The sequence below is a fragment of the Pelophylax lessonae genome, assembly GCF_965119305.1.
Source record: "Pelophylax lessonae genome assembly, chromosome: 2".
Taxonomy (NCBI): domain Eukaryota; kingdom Metazoa; phylum Chordata; class Amphibia; order Anura; family Ranidae; genus Pelophylax; species Pelophylax lessonae.
In genome coordinates, this window is record NC_138769.1 from 100,639,347 (window position 1) to 100,654,603 (window position 15,257).

Sequence of the window (15,257 nt, forward strand, 5' to 3'; positions counted from 1 at the left end):
CTACCATCGTACGTGGAAATCGTGCATTTCATGGTGTGAATCGCTGAAGGTGCATCCTCGCTTGTTTTCGATCGCTAGGGTTTTGGCCTTTTTGCAGAAAGGGGTTGAACAGTGGTTGGCTTTGGGTACTATCAAAGGCCAAGTTTCAGCTTTGGCTATATATTTTCAGTGCCCATTAGCCACGCATGTCCTAATCTGGACTTTTATCCAGGAAGTGCGCCATATGGCTCCTTTGAGGCGATCCCTGTTACCTCCGTGGGATCTAAATCTGGTGTTCTCTGTTCTTTAAAAGCCTCCTTTTGAAAAAAATTCAGGAGATTTCGCTGCTTTCTTTGTCTCAGAAGGTTGCCTTCTTGGTGGCGATCACTTCTGCCCTCAGGGCATCTGAATTAGCGGCATTGTCTTGCCACTCACCTTATCTGGTTGTACTCAGAGATTAAGGTGGTACTTCGACCTAATCAGTCATTCCTTCCTAAGATGGTTTCTGATTTTCATCTGAATGAAGACATTGTGTTGCCTTCACTTTGCCCTAAACCTCAGCATCCTAAGGAGTATTCCTTGCATTTTTTGGATGTGGTTTGGGCGATCAGGGTTTATTTAGAGACCACTGAGTCCTTTAGAAAATCAGATGCTCTTTTTGTCCTTACTGTTTGACCTCGTAAGGGTTTGACTGCGTCTGCTGCAACCATTTCCAGATGGTTCAGGCAGACGGTGGTACAGGCCTATTCACTGATGGGCCAGGTTCCTACTTTCCCAGTGAAACGAGCGCTGAGTGCCTCTTGGGCTTTTCACCATCAGACATCGGTGCTACAAGTTTGCAAGGTGGCAACTTGGTCGTCTGTGCATACGTTACCAAAATTCTACAAGGCAAATGTGACATCCACGGATGCTTCTTTTGACCACAAGGTTTTGCAGGCTGCAGTTTTAAAGAGAACACTGTTTAGTTTCTCTTTGAGGATTAAATTTTTTCCGGGTGAGCTCCAGTTGTTCCTGGTTGAGCTTCATGTTACCTGGTTGGCTAGGTTTAGCCATTGGTGACATACGTTTTGTTTCTGCGTTGTTTCCCACCCCTCATGATTATACTGCTTTGTGACATCCCTATGAGTCATGAAGATAAGGAGCTGCGCCTGTCGATGAATGATAGAGAAAACTGGATTTTTGTAAGAACTTACCTTAAAATCCTTTTCTCTGAAGTTCGACAGACGCAGCACCCGCCCCTCTACTTCTGATGTATGGGTTTTTTTGTCTTCTAAACACTGCTTGCAACTAAACTGTTTGATGATAGCAGAGTCTGAGCGGTTATGCCTGCAGGGACAGCCCCCATAGGCGTGGTTACGTTTTTTTTCCTGCCTAGTGTCTTTTCCTAGAAGGAGGAGCATAACCCTATGAGTCATGAAGAGAAGTAGCTGCGTCTGTCGATGAACTTCAGAGAAAAGGATTTTACGGTAAGTTCTTACAAAAATCCAACTCTGATGTCATTTACGGACACAGCACCCACCGCTCTGTGGAGTTGTAATTTTTCTGACACTGCTTGTAACAAAACGGAGTGCCTATAGCAGAGAGAGGGAGTATACCCCCTGGGACTATATAGGCATAGTCGGTCTTTTTTTCTGCCTAGTGTCCTATTCCTGTAGGGGGCAGTTATAACCTAATGGTTAAGAAGATCAGGAGCTGTGTCCGTCAATGAACTTAAGAGAAATGAATTTTACGGTAAGACAAAAAGCCAATTTTTGCCTATTTTCTTTTTTGTATGCTTTTCCATCTCCAGATCTCCATCTAAATTGGTCAGTTTCAGTTGGTTGAATATGTTTGATTACCTATCCTCCCTGCCTGCAATTTACTGAGCCTGTTTTATTCTGCCTTCTTTTAGGAACTGCGAGAAATGCACAATAAGCAGCAGCTGGAAAAGCAGAAGGATGTGGAAGTGGAGAGGATGAAGCTAAAAGAGCAGGAAAGAAAGATCATTGAGCTGGAGAGACAGAAGGAGGAGGCTCAGAGGTATGTATCTCACTCTTCCCCTTCTCATTTTATTTTATTTTATTTTTTACTTTTGTATGTTTTTTTTTTATTTTTCTTGCAAGGCAGACACTTTAAGTAAAAGTTTTGTTTACAGAAACCTCTCTTCATTTTACTACTTTCAAAGTAATGAAAGCATTTCACAATTAGAATAGTTTAATAGAAATAAGCTGTAGAATTGTATCTTTATATTGCATTGACAGATATTTTGGTGGTATTTGAGGGCAGACACAGCTCACTATTGAGGTCACTGTTGTGATGTTCACTAGTAGTCCAAAGATCAGGAAGATTTGCAGAATGACATGCTCTGTAAACTGTTTTAGCCCTCTTAAGGACCAATTCAAATGGGTAGAAAAAATGCTGCGTTTAAACGTATTTTCTGCATGAAAGAAAGGTTCTTAAGGGCAGAGTAGAATTCAGTTACATGGGCAGCAAAAAAAATGCTGTGTTTTAAGGTCATAGTTTTCTACATGAAAGAAGTATACACATTTATGCGCATACATGAGTGTATTCTGCAGATATATGTGAGATCAGTACATCAAGAGACACCCATCGATAGCCTTCGTACAATTGATAGTTGGAAAAGATCTCCAACATGTGGCCTTTACATAAGCAGGGAGCTGTGTCACTAAATCCAGTAGGAAAAAATCGAAATAGTTGCCCAGATTGCTGGTTAGGCTGTAAATACTATAATCGGCCTGCCAGGTGGATTTTATACCTGTTTATGTATCTTGGGGATGTGGTAAAAGTGGGGTGTAAGAGGAAAGGGCCTGAATATAAAGTGCCACTCCTGTTTAGTTAGGATTTTCTTCTCCAGAGCCTAATCTAATCGGCTCCTAGCCTCACCGGATTCCCAGGAAGTTTATTCTTCTGCCAGGTATGCTACTTTATACTGGATAACCAATCTTCCACCCTTATCTGCCTGTCTGATAAAAATGTTTGGATTATCTTTAAATTGCTGGAGAGACTCCCTTTTGCTTGGGGACACGTATGATGTGCATTCTTCTCTAGCTTTCAGGCAGACTTTCTTGAACTCTGAATAAACCACCTCATAAAACATGGGCTTAAAATTGCCTTTCTCCCAGTATGGGTGGAAAACGGACCTTGGTCGAAACAGGTTGTGTTTGCTGGATCCTATACTCCCATATTTGTTAAGATCATTGGGTCCCAGGCAAAAATTCTCGCTGTCATATGCTCCCTCTGACCACAGTTCTTCCAACAGAAGCGGAGCCTCCTCATTCTGGTTAGAGAATTGTTCCTCATCGTCCGTACTGACACAATCACCTTAACCTTCTTTTCGTTTATAGAGAAGTATCTTTTGAGTGTTAAATTATGGGTAAATGTAATCAAGTCTACAAAGAGCTCAAAAAAGTTAGGAGGTGCAAAATTCAAACCCTTATGGAGCAGAGCCTTTTCTGTCTCATTAATCTCAATGGCAGATAGGTTTAGCCTGGATTAAAATAGGTTTTAATGTGTGTATGCATGTTTTATAGGATATTACTATAATCATGCTTTTTTTGTATTGATTACAATTCTACCTTACAGGCATGTTCCAACAGTGTATGAATTTAACCTCTTCCCACCCGCCCACAATACATAAAAGGAGGGGTGGGCGCCAATGTACCCGTTTGTCGCTCAGAGCGAGTGCCCGCACGTTGTCATGTGATGGCTGTGATCACAGGACACAGCTATGATGGGATCTGGATATGGGTGCTTTGATTGGCCCTCCCGATTATGTGATGGCTGTGTCCAATCACAGTGTAAACCGAGACACTTGTCTCTGTCACAGTTCTCCCCGCTGAGCTCCGTGGGGGTGGGCGGGTGGGGGGGGGGGGGGAGAGCAGTCTTCAACCTCTATGACAGCTCTACGTGTAAGGGATGATTTTTACACACAGTTAGTTCTGTTAGTTACATGCTCCCACTTCCGTTGCGATCGCTGCAGCACTTGGCAACGGAAGTTCTGCTCCCTCCCTCCCCCCTGCAGTCTTCTGGGACACTGACAGGTCTCGGAAGACTGCATCCACCATTCACGATGTGCCGTGTGCATGCGCAGTGGGCACCCAGCTGTAAACCTGCAAGCTGTCACAGCCAGGTCCCCATAATGAAGATGCCGGCGCCGCTGTGGGAGGACAGAGGATGAAGATGGCTGGGCCACAAGGTTGTGTTTCTTGAATCGGTGAAAAGAAACTCACCAGACTGCCACACTGAAAATGTGGCTGAACATATGTGAACCAAGCCTTAGAGTTTTTTAGTATTTTATCATTTATAATTCTTCCAATATATTATGTCTAAGGATTGTCTTACACTAGCATTTCACTCTTGGTATCAGAAAGTCCTTTTATATGTAGCACTTCCCCCTAGAGGACTGCTGAGTATTGCAATTTCTGGATTCCCCTGGGTTACCCTTAGCAAATGATAGCAGAAAATTAGCATCAAAAGTCCTTGGCTCGATCAATAATCAATCCAGGGGATGTTGGTTTTTTGTGTTTTTTTTATTTGGAACTGGGATAGTGGGATACTCCAACTATGAACTATGCACAATCTTGAGGACAACTAACTGTAGCGTGCGGCAAAGCCACTGCTTCACCTTGCCACGTGTTCCCACTTGAATCACTCTTCAGGGTTCTAACTTAGCACCCCCTTTCTCACTTACTGAGTGCGCTCACACCTGTCCACTGACTCTCCACTAGGAGCAGTCCCTTTTCCTGGGCAGACCCCTGGCAAGCTTCCCGGTACTCACGGACACTGTTTTTCCTAAGGTTGCTCTGCCGCCAACTCCACTAGTCAGTTCTCCTGGACCTCCTGGCTCAGCTCCACACTCCTGGTCCACAAGGCTGACCGCCTGTGACCACTGTCGACTGCAGCAGAAGGAGAGACAACTATCACCCTCCTTCTGGGACCTGGCTTCCTGCCCAAAGACACCCTGTCACATGTGCCCTTGGCTTTTATAACATATCCCAGGATGCACCACTGTTTGTGCCAACCCACTGGGATAGTTACAAAAGCCTGTGTCACTGGCTAGGTTTCCTCCACTTTCCAACAGGCTCTCCTATTGGATACAGTGAGGACACTCCCTCAGGCCAGATGAATCACATATGGACACATGCAACAGGCCTAACTAACAATCAGGCTCCCCTGATAAGCAGATGGAGACACTAGGCTTTTACCTACCTAGCACCTACCTAAGAGGGTGCTACATATATATTCTGTAATGACCACTAGAAATATAGTAAAGTGTTCAATCTTGTTGAATGTAATCTTTAATATTTTAATTATAGCTCTATGTTCACATAATTATTGTCTAACAAATTTGTTGTCCTATCTATATAAATTATGGTAACTCATATTTGATCATAACTGATTACTCCTGTTTATATATTAAACACTTATTTTGCATTCCCATACTTTTTTATTTACTTTCTTTACTGTTGGGCCATGGAAGGCTTTTTGAAAAATGTACCTTTCCCAGGCCTCTTGTCTGTTGAGAATCACTGCACTAGATAATGGGCATTGCTTTAGTAATCATTAGGCTGGGTAAATTGTTTTTGCCCTACTGAAAAGTTGCAGAAGATCAATTGACCATATTATTCCATATTTTACTTTACTATATTATATGTCTTTATTATTGTAATATACTTTACCTGGCAGTATAGGCTGGTCGCAAGAAAGTTCCCCACAGTTAGAGAACCAAGCAGCCTATTGGGTTTGCAGGTTTTGCCAAAGGGGTATATTGGGTAATAAATATGTGCTACAGCAGGGGTCTTCAAACTATGACCCTCCAGTTGTTCAGGAACTACAATTCCCATCATGCCTAGTCATGTCTGTGAATGTCGGAGTTTTACAATACCTCATGGGATGTGTAGTTCCTTAACAGCTGGAGAGCCGTAGTTTGAGGATCCCTGTGCTACAGGCTTGATCTTGGTTAGTGACTCAAAAGGTAATAAATCCATAGAATCAAAATAAAAACCAGTTTCCTTTTTTAGAATGATTTTTTACTTTTTTTTTTTTTCTCTCTGGCCCAGTCTAATACAGATATAAAAAAATATAAAGTGCAACGCTATAAGAAGAAGAATGAACCCAAAACTGTTCATATATCAAGTGCATAACATTGAAAGGGTTATATATTAAAGTGAATAAATAAGAAAACTCCCCTATTCAGAAATGGAAAATTTAAAGTCCATTATTGAAATGTCCCATAAATTCAATCCATGGGTTTGCGCTGAGTGGCGCTGCACTTTATATTTTTTTATTCTTTTCACCAATCTTTTTGTCAGTTGGTAGTGCTGGCAGCTTTAGTTTTTTGGTTAGCTTGGTATTTACACCTTTTAATACAGATATAATGCTGCAATAACTATTTGTGCATGTGTACTGCTTATTAGTTTTTTTATTTACCACTGCTTATGTAGGGAGCTGAGGAAATAGCATTCTTTTACCACATGCACAACTTTTCTAGGGATATGAATAACAATCATCTTAAAGTTGAGCTAAAGCCACAACTTTTTTTCATTTTAATAGAGTAAGGGAGTGTACCTTTTGTCAGTTTTGCTTTACCATCTGTGTCCTATTGGGGAGATTTGTATTCATTTCCTGTCCCATAACCACAACAGGAAGTTAGAGAGAATCCCTGGATCCCTGCATTAGAAGATTTCCCCTCTATTCCTGTTCTATGACCATTCAAAATGTGGGACTTTGACTTCATTCTCAATGATAAAGTTTACTAGGACAATTAGGGATGGTGAATCTCCCTAACTGGTACACAGTCATAAAAACTGACAAGTGTTCTAATCCCTCTCCAATCTTTTCAAAACGAAACAAAAAAAAATGTTAGTTATACCTTAAAGTGGTTGTAAACCCTCATATACTGTATACCCAGTGAAGTGACTGCGACTCAAGATACATAAGTTGTGCCTGTTTACCTTCAGTTTTTTTCTATATCTGCTCTAAGTCCAGAATTTATAAAGCTTGTCTGAGCTGTCGTAAAAGAGGGGTTGGAGAGCTAAAATTAGAGCTCTTCTCACTGAGCTATGCAGAGTGTGAGAGCTGATTGAAGGGAAGGGACAAGGCAAGTTCCTGAGAAAAGGAATGACCGTGAAGGACCGGTCAGGACAGACAGTAAGACAGAACAATCTCATGAAGAGAGTGAGACAAGTGAACTGAAAGGATTTAGTTTATCCTTCATCACACGTTTTTTCTACTTGTAGTCTGTTTAGGTGTTTTTGACTCCTTGTGGAAGGAAGAAGCTAATCTTTTTATACATAGTAATTTTACTTTTAGGGTTTAGGAGCAATAACTGCATTAAAGCGCATCAGTGTCCAGACTATGGACATTATACTATTTTATGTATTCTTTACAAGTAAGCATTAAGGTACTTTTCATTTTCGTCCTTTGAAGGACACAGTCTTTAGCCTTCGAGCTATCCTGCCACCCACAGGAGGATTGGTCATGAGCAAACAAAAGACTGAAGACCAGCCCAAGATAACCCCTCCCACTACCAGCATTCCTTAGGTTTTTTTTTCTAGTCACCTAGCAGGGTGGACCTCTTTTCTACAACTCTGCTGTGTTAAAGCTAACTAAATGTTATGATAGCATTTTTTCCCCCTTCAATCAAGACTATATCCATGCAGAAGCTTGATCCTACAGAATTCTGATGTGATTGTTTTCAACCTGGCTTTTGAATTAGTGCCCAGCCAGAACCCGCTGGACTGGACATGTGGGCATAGTCCATAAGCAGTAAATATATTATCGTTCATGCTCCCAGCACAGATCACTTTTTAAGGTCATGTATTTTTCGGCTCAGAAATTGCGATATTCAAGATCAAAACTGGAAAATGAATGCAGAAATTGGGAGCCATCTAGTCCTATTACAAGCAAAGTGCTTTTCTGTTTCTGTTTGCAATGACTGAAAACACTTGGGGCTCATTCGGTATGTCGGAGGGTTTTACCACTTGAGTTATTGTACTTTTCATTTCTGCCCAGATTTGGGAATAAGACATTGGACTTCTGGTTTGTCATTACATGCAGCTGTATGAAAAAACAGTGTTGGGTGACACACTGGAAGGTCTTTTTTTATTTTTATCATTTTTATCATTTGTGTCACTGTAATGCCGTAAAGCAGAAAAAAGGCCCCAAATCCTGCCCATTCCATTCCCTCAAGATGATAAAAACAGTAGCAGGTTGACATTTTTTCCTTTCCTGCATAAACCCCTGGCCTAGCGTTGCAGACCAGATGATCATGTACCATATACCTAAGCGTCGAGTGTACTGATCTTGGCTGAATTGGAGGCTGAGCCAGACTGTACCCTTATCTTCCCATTTAGCAGAAATTACCGTATTTTCCGGCGTATAAGACGACTGGGCGTATAAGACGACCCCCCTAATTTTCAAGATAAAACATAGGTTTTGGGCTATACTCGCCGTATAAGACTTTCCGAAGCAAGGCAACACCATTGAAAAACATCAGATTTCTCATAGATCTCCACGGTACCCTAGTACTGTAATACATGTAATCTCTCATAATATCTCCAAGGTACCCGAAGTATTGCCAGTAGATGTAATCTCAAGATGCTGGCTGTGCAGGAATCCAGTTCCGGTATACTGTATGTATTGTAGCTTCGGCTACATACAGTGTACCGCGCTGAGCCAATCACGGAGAGCGATGTATTATTGAATGCAAAGCCTGCACGGATTGGCAGAGTCAGAGAGGCGGGCTTATGTTACTCCGCCAATCCGAGCAGGCTTTGCATTCAATAATAGAATACATCGCTCTCCCTGATTGGCTCAGCACGGTACACTGTATGTAGCCGAAGCTACGGTATACCGGTACAGGATTCCCACACAGCCAGCGTCTTGAGAGATTACATCTACCGGTAATACTTATACTTAGGTTACCTTGGAGATATTATACACGGCATATAAGACGACCCCCCCATTTTTTGGGGGGAATTTTTTTGAGGTTCAAAAGTAGTCTTATACGCCATAAAATACAGTACATCTTTAAAAGTTAGTATCAGGGGTGCCATTTAATATTATTTCTTTTAGGAATGAAATGGGCTGGGCAAAATAAGTGAATATAGGTAAGGATAGTCCTTTTTAATCTCCCTCATCTACCTTTCAGGAAGGCGATGGAGCAGGATAAACAGTGGCAGGACCGTGTGAAGCAGGAGGAAGAGCTAACACGACACAAACTGCCTCAGGATGAGGAGAAACAGAAAAGAGAAGAGACTTTGAAAAGAATGGAGGAAGAGCGAAAACTGGAGGCTCAGGAAAAAGCCAGCAAACTTTTCCAGCAACCTCCAGAGCCAATGAAGCCAGGAGGGCAGGTCCCCTGGACAGGTACAGGTGTGTGCTACAGTGTGTGGCTGGTGCATTTGCTTTCACATGCTCAATCAGCCCCTTCAGGGCTGCTGTGACCTAACACTGTGTACTTTAAGTGGAACTAAACCCAAAATGGTTACGATTAGGGCATTCTTGCTTAAATGCACTAGTAAATATGCAAAATTTTACAATAAATGAAAATGTAGTCGTTGTGGGCACCCCTGACAGTGGAGAATGGTTTCTCATCCATCAAACTGCTACATCTTCAAGAGAGCTAGTTCTTTTGAAAAACAGACTTGCTGGCTGGATCACCAGGTGAAAATAAAGTAAAGAGAGGCTAAAAACAAAAACCAATGCTGGCATCACATTTAAGAATTGGTAAGCTGCAATATAATATATTTTTTGGTTTTATACTGCTTTAACCCCTTCTTACCCACCCGCTGTCAAATGACGGTGGAGCAGTGTATCCATTGTTCTAGGACGCCTTCCTATGACTGCGCACCAGAACAGCCTCTCTCTCGCGCCCCTGGGGGCGTGCAATGCAGCGATCGTGGCCGCGCCATGTTGCTAGGACACGGCGCGTCCCCGATCTTTGTAAGGCCCCTTGCACACTGCAGCTTAAAAACGCTCAGTACAGCTTTTTTTTTTTCTGAGCTAAAATAGAGCCCATTCATTCTAATGTGCCTATGCACACAGCCGCGTAAATGAGCGCCGCGTATTCTTCAGTAAGAACAAAATAGAAAAATCTGCATTTTGGAACAGTAATTTACGCCTAATGCGCGCATTTAAGCGCGAATACGCGCAAATGAACGCACACGATCCCATACTGTTGATCTGAAAAAAAAATTAGCATATTCAGAGGCGCGAATTTGCGCGAATGCATATGCGCGAAAATGCACGCATTTCAATGAGACAAAAATTACGGCTGAAAAAGGAGATGCTCAAACAGGAGTATCGTGTGCAAGAGGCCTTAAGAGTCAATAAATGACTCTTTACCCATGTGATCGGCTGTGTCCAATCACAGCCGGTCACATGTAAATAAGGAAGTGCCGTTATGCGGCTTTCCTTGCATTACACTCTGACAGTGTGAGGGGAGGAGAGGCGATCAGCGGCTCCTCCTCGCAAGGGAGACAAGGACTTGTAATCAGGGCACTGCCAATCAGTGCCCACCATCAGTGCCCATAGTGCTGCCAGTCAGTGCCTGCTCATCTAGGCACTGATGAGCACTATGGGCACTGATGGTGCTGCCCGTCAGTGCTCCATCAGTGCCACCTATCAGTGCCCATCAGTGCGGTATATAAGTACCTCCTCATCAGTGCAGCCTATCAGTGCCGCCTCATCAGCGCACATCAGTGAAGGAGAAAAACATTTTTTTTCAAAATTTTGTCTTTTTTCCTTTTTTTTTTTTTTTTTTTTTTTGTAAGAAATAAAAAACCCAGCTGTGGTTAAATACCACCAAACGAAAGCTCTATTTGTGTGAAACAAATTATACAAATTTCATATGGGTACAGTGTAGCAGAAAGGGGGTGAAAGTGCCCTGTAGGCAAGTGGTTAAGTTAGATTTCAACCAAACTGTCAAGCCATCAAATGACTGGTGTCATAGCCGATCACATCTGCAGCACCATAACAACTGCAGATCAAACCGAGGCTAAAATGGCAGCTTCCTTGATTGTGAAGGATAGGAGGCTTTAGTTCCACTTTAATGTCTGACAGAACTGCTTCCATGACTTGTCTTACCAGGTTGTGTTACAAAGCTGTTTAGGCACAAACTGAATTTTCAAGAAACCTCTTTTTTTTTTTTTTTTCTTTTTTTTTTGTGTGTGTGTGTGTATGTCTGAACACCTTAAAATAAAAGCACCTGTAGCATTATTTTAACTCCTCCTTGAAAAGAAGGTAAAGCAAATCTTATCACCTGAAACCAGTGTTGGTAACTTGGCATAACTGTAAAAATCTTTATATACTTGACGCATCCAGGCAAAGTATACCTGTTTGATAGAAAATGGTAATAGATATCTCCTGATTATTTTTTATTTTTTTTTAATAAAAGAAAATGAGCCTATAATAGTAAAATGAAATATGTTTTTAAAACATGACTGCTTAATTCTTGCTGTTACCATGACCTACTAATAAAGAACAACGCAAAGGAAATGCTCCTGTAGCAGTGCCCAGAAACAATGGTGCACATTTTGCTCATGTGTTTGGTATGAAGGGGTTGCTCCATCCAGCATCCAGTAGGGTGCTGCAATACCATTTTGGTATATATCTATTCCAAAATTAACAAATATCCACTGGTATTAAAAGGTAATTAAGATACGCCTTACCTGTATTTCTTATTATTTATTGAGTTAAAAAAAAGGTCATCACTTTTTGCGTGGGGATTGTTAAGTGCTTTTGTTTTCTTTTTGAATAATTGATTTAGGCACTTTTGACTTTTGTTTTTTCTTTTATTGGGGAGGGGGTAAACACACTATCTTTTCCATCAAGACTGTCATTTTGAATGTTAAATGATATGCAAAAATGGAGATGTAGGATGAGCCTCACCCACATGGATCTATTTGGGGGCTGTGTCAATGGGCTTTTTAGGCTTGTGTTGAATGCAAACTGCATTTACCCATCAAGTGCATTGCACTTGAATTTGACATTTCATTATTCACTGACAGGTGCAGGTAACCACTTTCTGACTTGCATTTGACCTTTATCTCAGCTGCATCAACTCGCTTCAGGATGAGTCCACACTTGTGCGATCACAGACATCGCATGTGATTCGCACCACATTGCTGTGCAGATCACATGTGATGTCTGTGTGATGCAAATTCAGCCATACAAATGAATGGCTGAATAGGAGTATTCACACCTATGCTATCCGATTCCTGAACCATTTGAAAGTTTGCACTGCGATCTGTTAACTGATCTGGGGGTGTCATTACCTTTACATTGACGCCCCCAACGGTTTGCAGATGTCAATGTTAACCAGTGTGCGATTCAGTTGCGATGCGGGAACCAGCACACAGGGTTTCCCGCATTCTACCAGTGTGTTCTGGTACTTAAGGTGCTTTAGAGCTGACATGCTTTGGAAGAGAAGTAGTTTTGATGCATCCACACAGACCCTTAGCGTTTGTAGCTTTGGGGTCATGTACTTCAGTCCAGCATGTGTGTTTTTAAAGCTGAAAAGGCAACAAATTGACCAGCAGCACTGCTTTGTGAGAGGTTACGTTAAGACCAGTAAGGTATTTTTCCATTTTAAAACTCAGAAGCAAAATTGGATTGCTGCTCTGCTTCAGCTGCCTGCCTCACATCATGCAGGAAGAGGAAAAATGTAAACATTGAAAGGGCCTAATTACAGTGAGCGAGAATGAAAACCTGTATACTGAAAAAATTGGATTTTTTATTTTTTAAGAGGGTCCATCTGTGAGTGAAATAAGCCTCTCTAGAAGGTATTGTATAAGCAAGGATGAATAGATTCAGTCCAGATACAGTGCCTTGTAAAAGTATTCACCCCCTTGACTTTTTACCTGTTTTGTTACATTACAGCCTTAAGTTCAATGTTTTGTTAATCTGAATTTCATGTGATGGATCAGAACACAATAGTCTAAATTGGTGAAGTGAAATGAGAAAAATATATACATCTATTTTTTAGAAATAGAAAACCGAAAATTGGCATGTATGTATGTATTCACCCCTTTGTTATGAAGCCCATAAAAAGCTCTGGTGCAACCAATTACCTTTAGAAGTCACATAATTAGTGAAATGATGTCCACCTGTGTGCAATCTAGGTGTCGCATGATCTGTCATTACATATACACACCTTTTTTGAAAGGCCCCAGGGGCTGCAACACCTAAGCAAGAGGCACCACTAACCAAAGACTGCCATGAAGATCAAGGAACTCTCCAAACAAGCAAGGGACAATGTTGAGAAGTAAAAGTAAGGGTTAGGTTATAACAAAAATATTCAAATCTTTGATGAGCTCCAGGAGTACCATCAAATCTATCATTACCAAATGGCAAGAACATGGCACAACAGCAAACCTGCCAAGAGACAGCTGCCCACCAAAACACATGGACCAGGGAAGGAGAGCATTAATCAGAGAGGCGGCACAGAGACCTATGGTAACCCTGGAGGAGTTGCAGAGTCCACAGCAGAGACTGGAGTATCTGTTCATAGGAGGACAATAAGCCGTACGTACGCTCCATAGAGTTGGGCTTTATGACAGAGTGGCTGGAAGAAAGCCAATACTTTGAGCAAAAAACAAAATGGCACGTTTTGAGTTTGCGAACAGGCATGTGGGAGACTCCCAAAATGTATGGAGGAAGGTGCTCTGGTCTGATGAGATTAAAATTGAACTTTTTGGACATCAGAGAAAACGCTATGTCTGTCGCAAACCCAACACATCACCCAAATAACACCAACATGTTTTTCAGCAGGCGGGACTGGGAAACTGGTAAGAGTTGAGGGAAAGATGGATGATGCTAACTAAATACAGGGATATTCTTGAGCAAAACCTGTACCACTCTGCGCGTGGTTTGAGGCTAGGACCGATGTACACCTTCCAGCAGGACAATGACCCCAAACACACTGCTAAAGCAACACTTGAATGGTTTAAGGGGAAACATGTAAATGTGTTGGATTGGCCTAGTTAAAGCCCAGACCTCAATCCAATAGAAAATCTGTGGTCAGACTTAAAAATTGCGGTTCGCAAGCGCAAACCATCCAACTTGAAGGCGCTGGAGCAGTTTTGCAACGAGGAATGGGCAAAAATCCCAGTGGTAAGATGTGGCAAGCTCATAGACTTATCCAAAGTGACTCGGAGCTGTGATTGCTGCAAAAAGTGGCTCTGCAAACTATTGACTTAAGGGGGGTGAATAGTTAGGCACATTGACTTTTTTATTTTGTCCTATCTGTTGTTTGCTTCACAATAAAGAAAAAAAAAAACAATCTTCGAAGTTATGGGCATGTTCTATAAATTAAATGGATGCAAATCCTCAAACAATCCAAGTTAATTCCAGGTTGTGAGGTAACAAAACACAAAAAATGCTTTTGCAAGGCACTGTATAGGCTTTGTCATACTATGCAGAGCACATTACGTTTTTATGGTCTTAGCTAGTTTGTCTAAAATTGGTTTTCCTTTTTACCTTAATTATACTTCTGTACCATGTGCTCTTTTCAGAGAAAGCACCACTAATGATTTCACAGGGGGATGTCAAAGTGGTATATTACCGAGCGCTCTATCCTTTCGATGCCAGAAGTCCTGATGAGATCACTATCACACCTGGTGACATTATCATGGTGAGACCAAATTTAAGTGATTTATTTCTATTGTTTACTGAATAAGATCACCTCCTGAAGAATTGGGATAATTACAAAGTAGTTATTAGACCTCATCATGCTTTGACTTAATTTTAACTCTGAAGTAGTTAGTCATACTGTCTCTTTATAAAAGTAAGGGCACATTTAGAAGGGCGTCAAGGGGGTGGTAAAAACAGTCAGTTAACCGTGAGCCAAGCATGTAAATCCCATTGAAAATCAGAGGTGGACAAACCAATTGCTAGAAAAAAGTCATTTAGGAGGTGGCAGGATTGCCTCCTAAACACCTGCAAGCACCTCCTCAACTATGCTCTGCAAAGCATTTGGGATTGGACCGCTTTTTTAAAGGCAGGTAGAAACTGCTGCATATCTAAACTTATCCTTAGAGTGTCAGAAAGTCAGAGATCACTTGAACTCTGGTGGTTGTTGCCTGTCAAATACCTGACCTTGCACACCACACACTCAGAACATGGACATTTATGAGGTCAGGCATATAACTGCCATGTCACCTCTGAATTTCTGATTGCCTCAATAATCGCAGTCCCCATATTTCCACCAGGAAGGACTTTCTTTGAGAAAAAGAATAGCCCCAGCAAGCCAGTCATGTTTCAAATTACTCTGTTTG

At 41.6% G+C, this 15,257-nt stretch overlaps 1 protein-coding gene across 4 annotated transcripts in view; it reads left to right on the forward strand.

Annotated features, from left to right (window-relative positions):
• Positions 1-15,257, forward strand: part of ITSN1 (intersectin 1) — a 348,624-nt gene that overhangs the window by 178,217 nt on the left and 155,150 nt on the right. For 2 of the 4 annotated variants that reach the window (XM_082244896.1, XM_082244894.1), the window contains 3 exons: positions 1,871-1,998; positions 9,131-9,348; positions 14,496-14,614. In XM_082244896.1, coding sequence (XP_082101022.1) covers positions 1,871-1,998; positions 9,131-9,348; positions 14,496-14,614 — 465 coding nt within the window. Of the gene's footprint in view, positions 1-1,870; positions 1,999-9,130; positions 9,355-14,495; positions 14,615-15,257 lie in introns of all 4 variants that reach the window. The other 2 variants (XM_082244893.1, XM_082244895.1) reach the window with 1 other exon arrangement.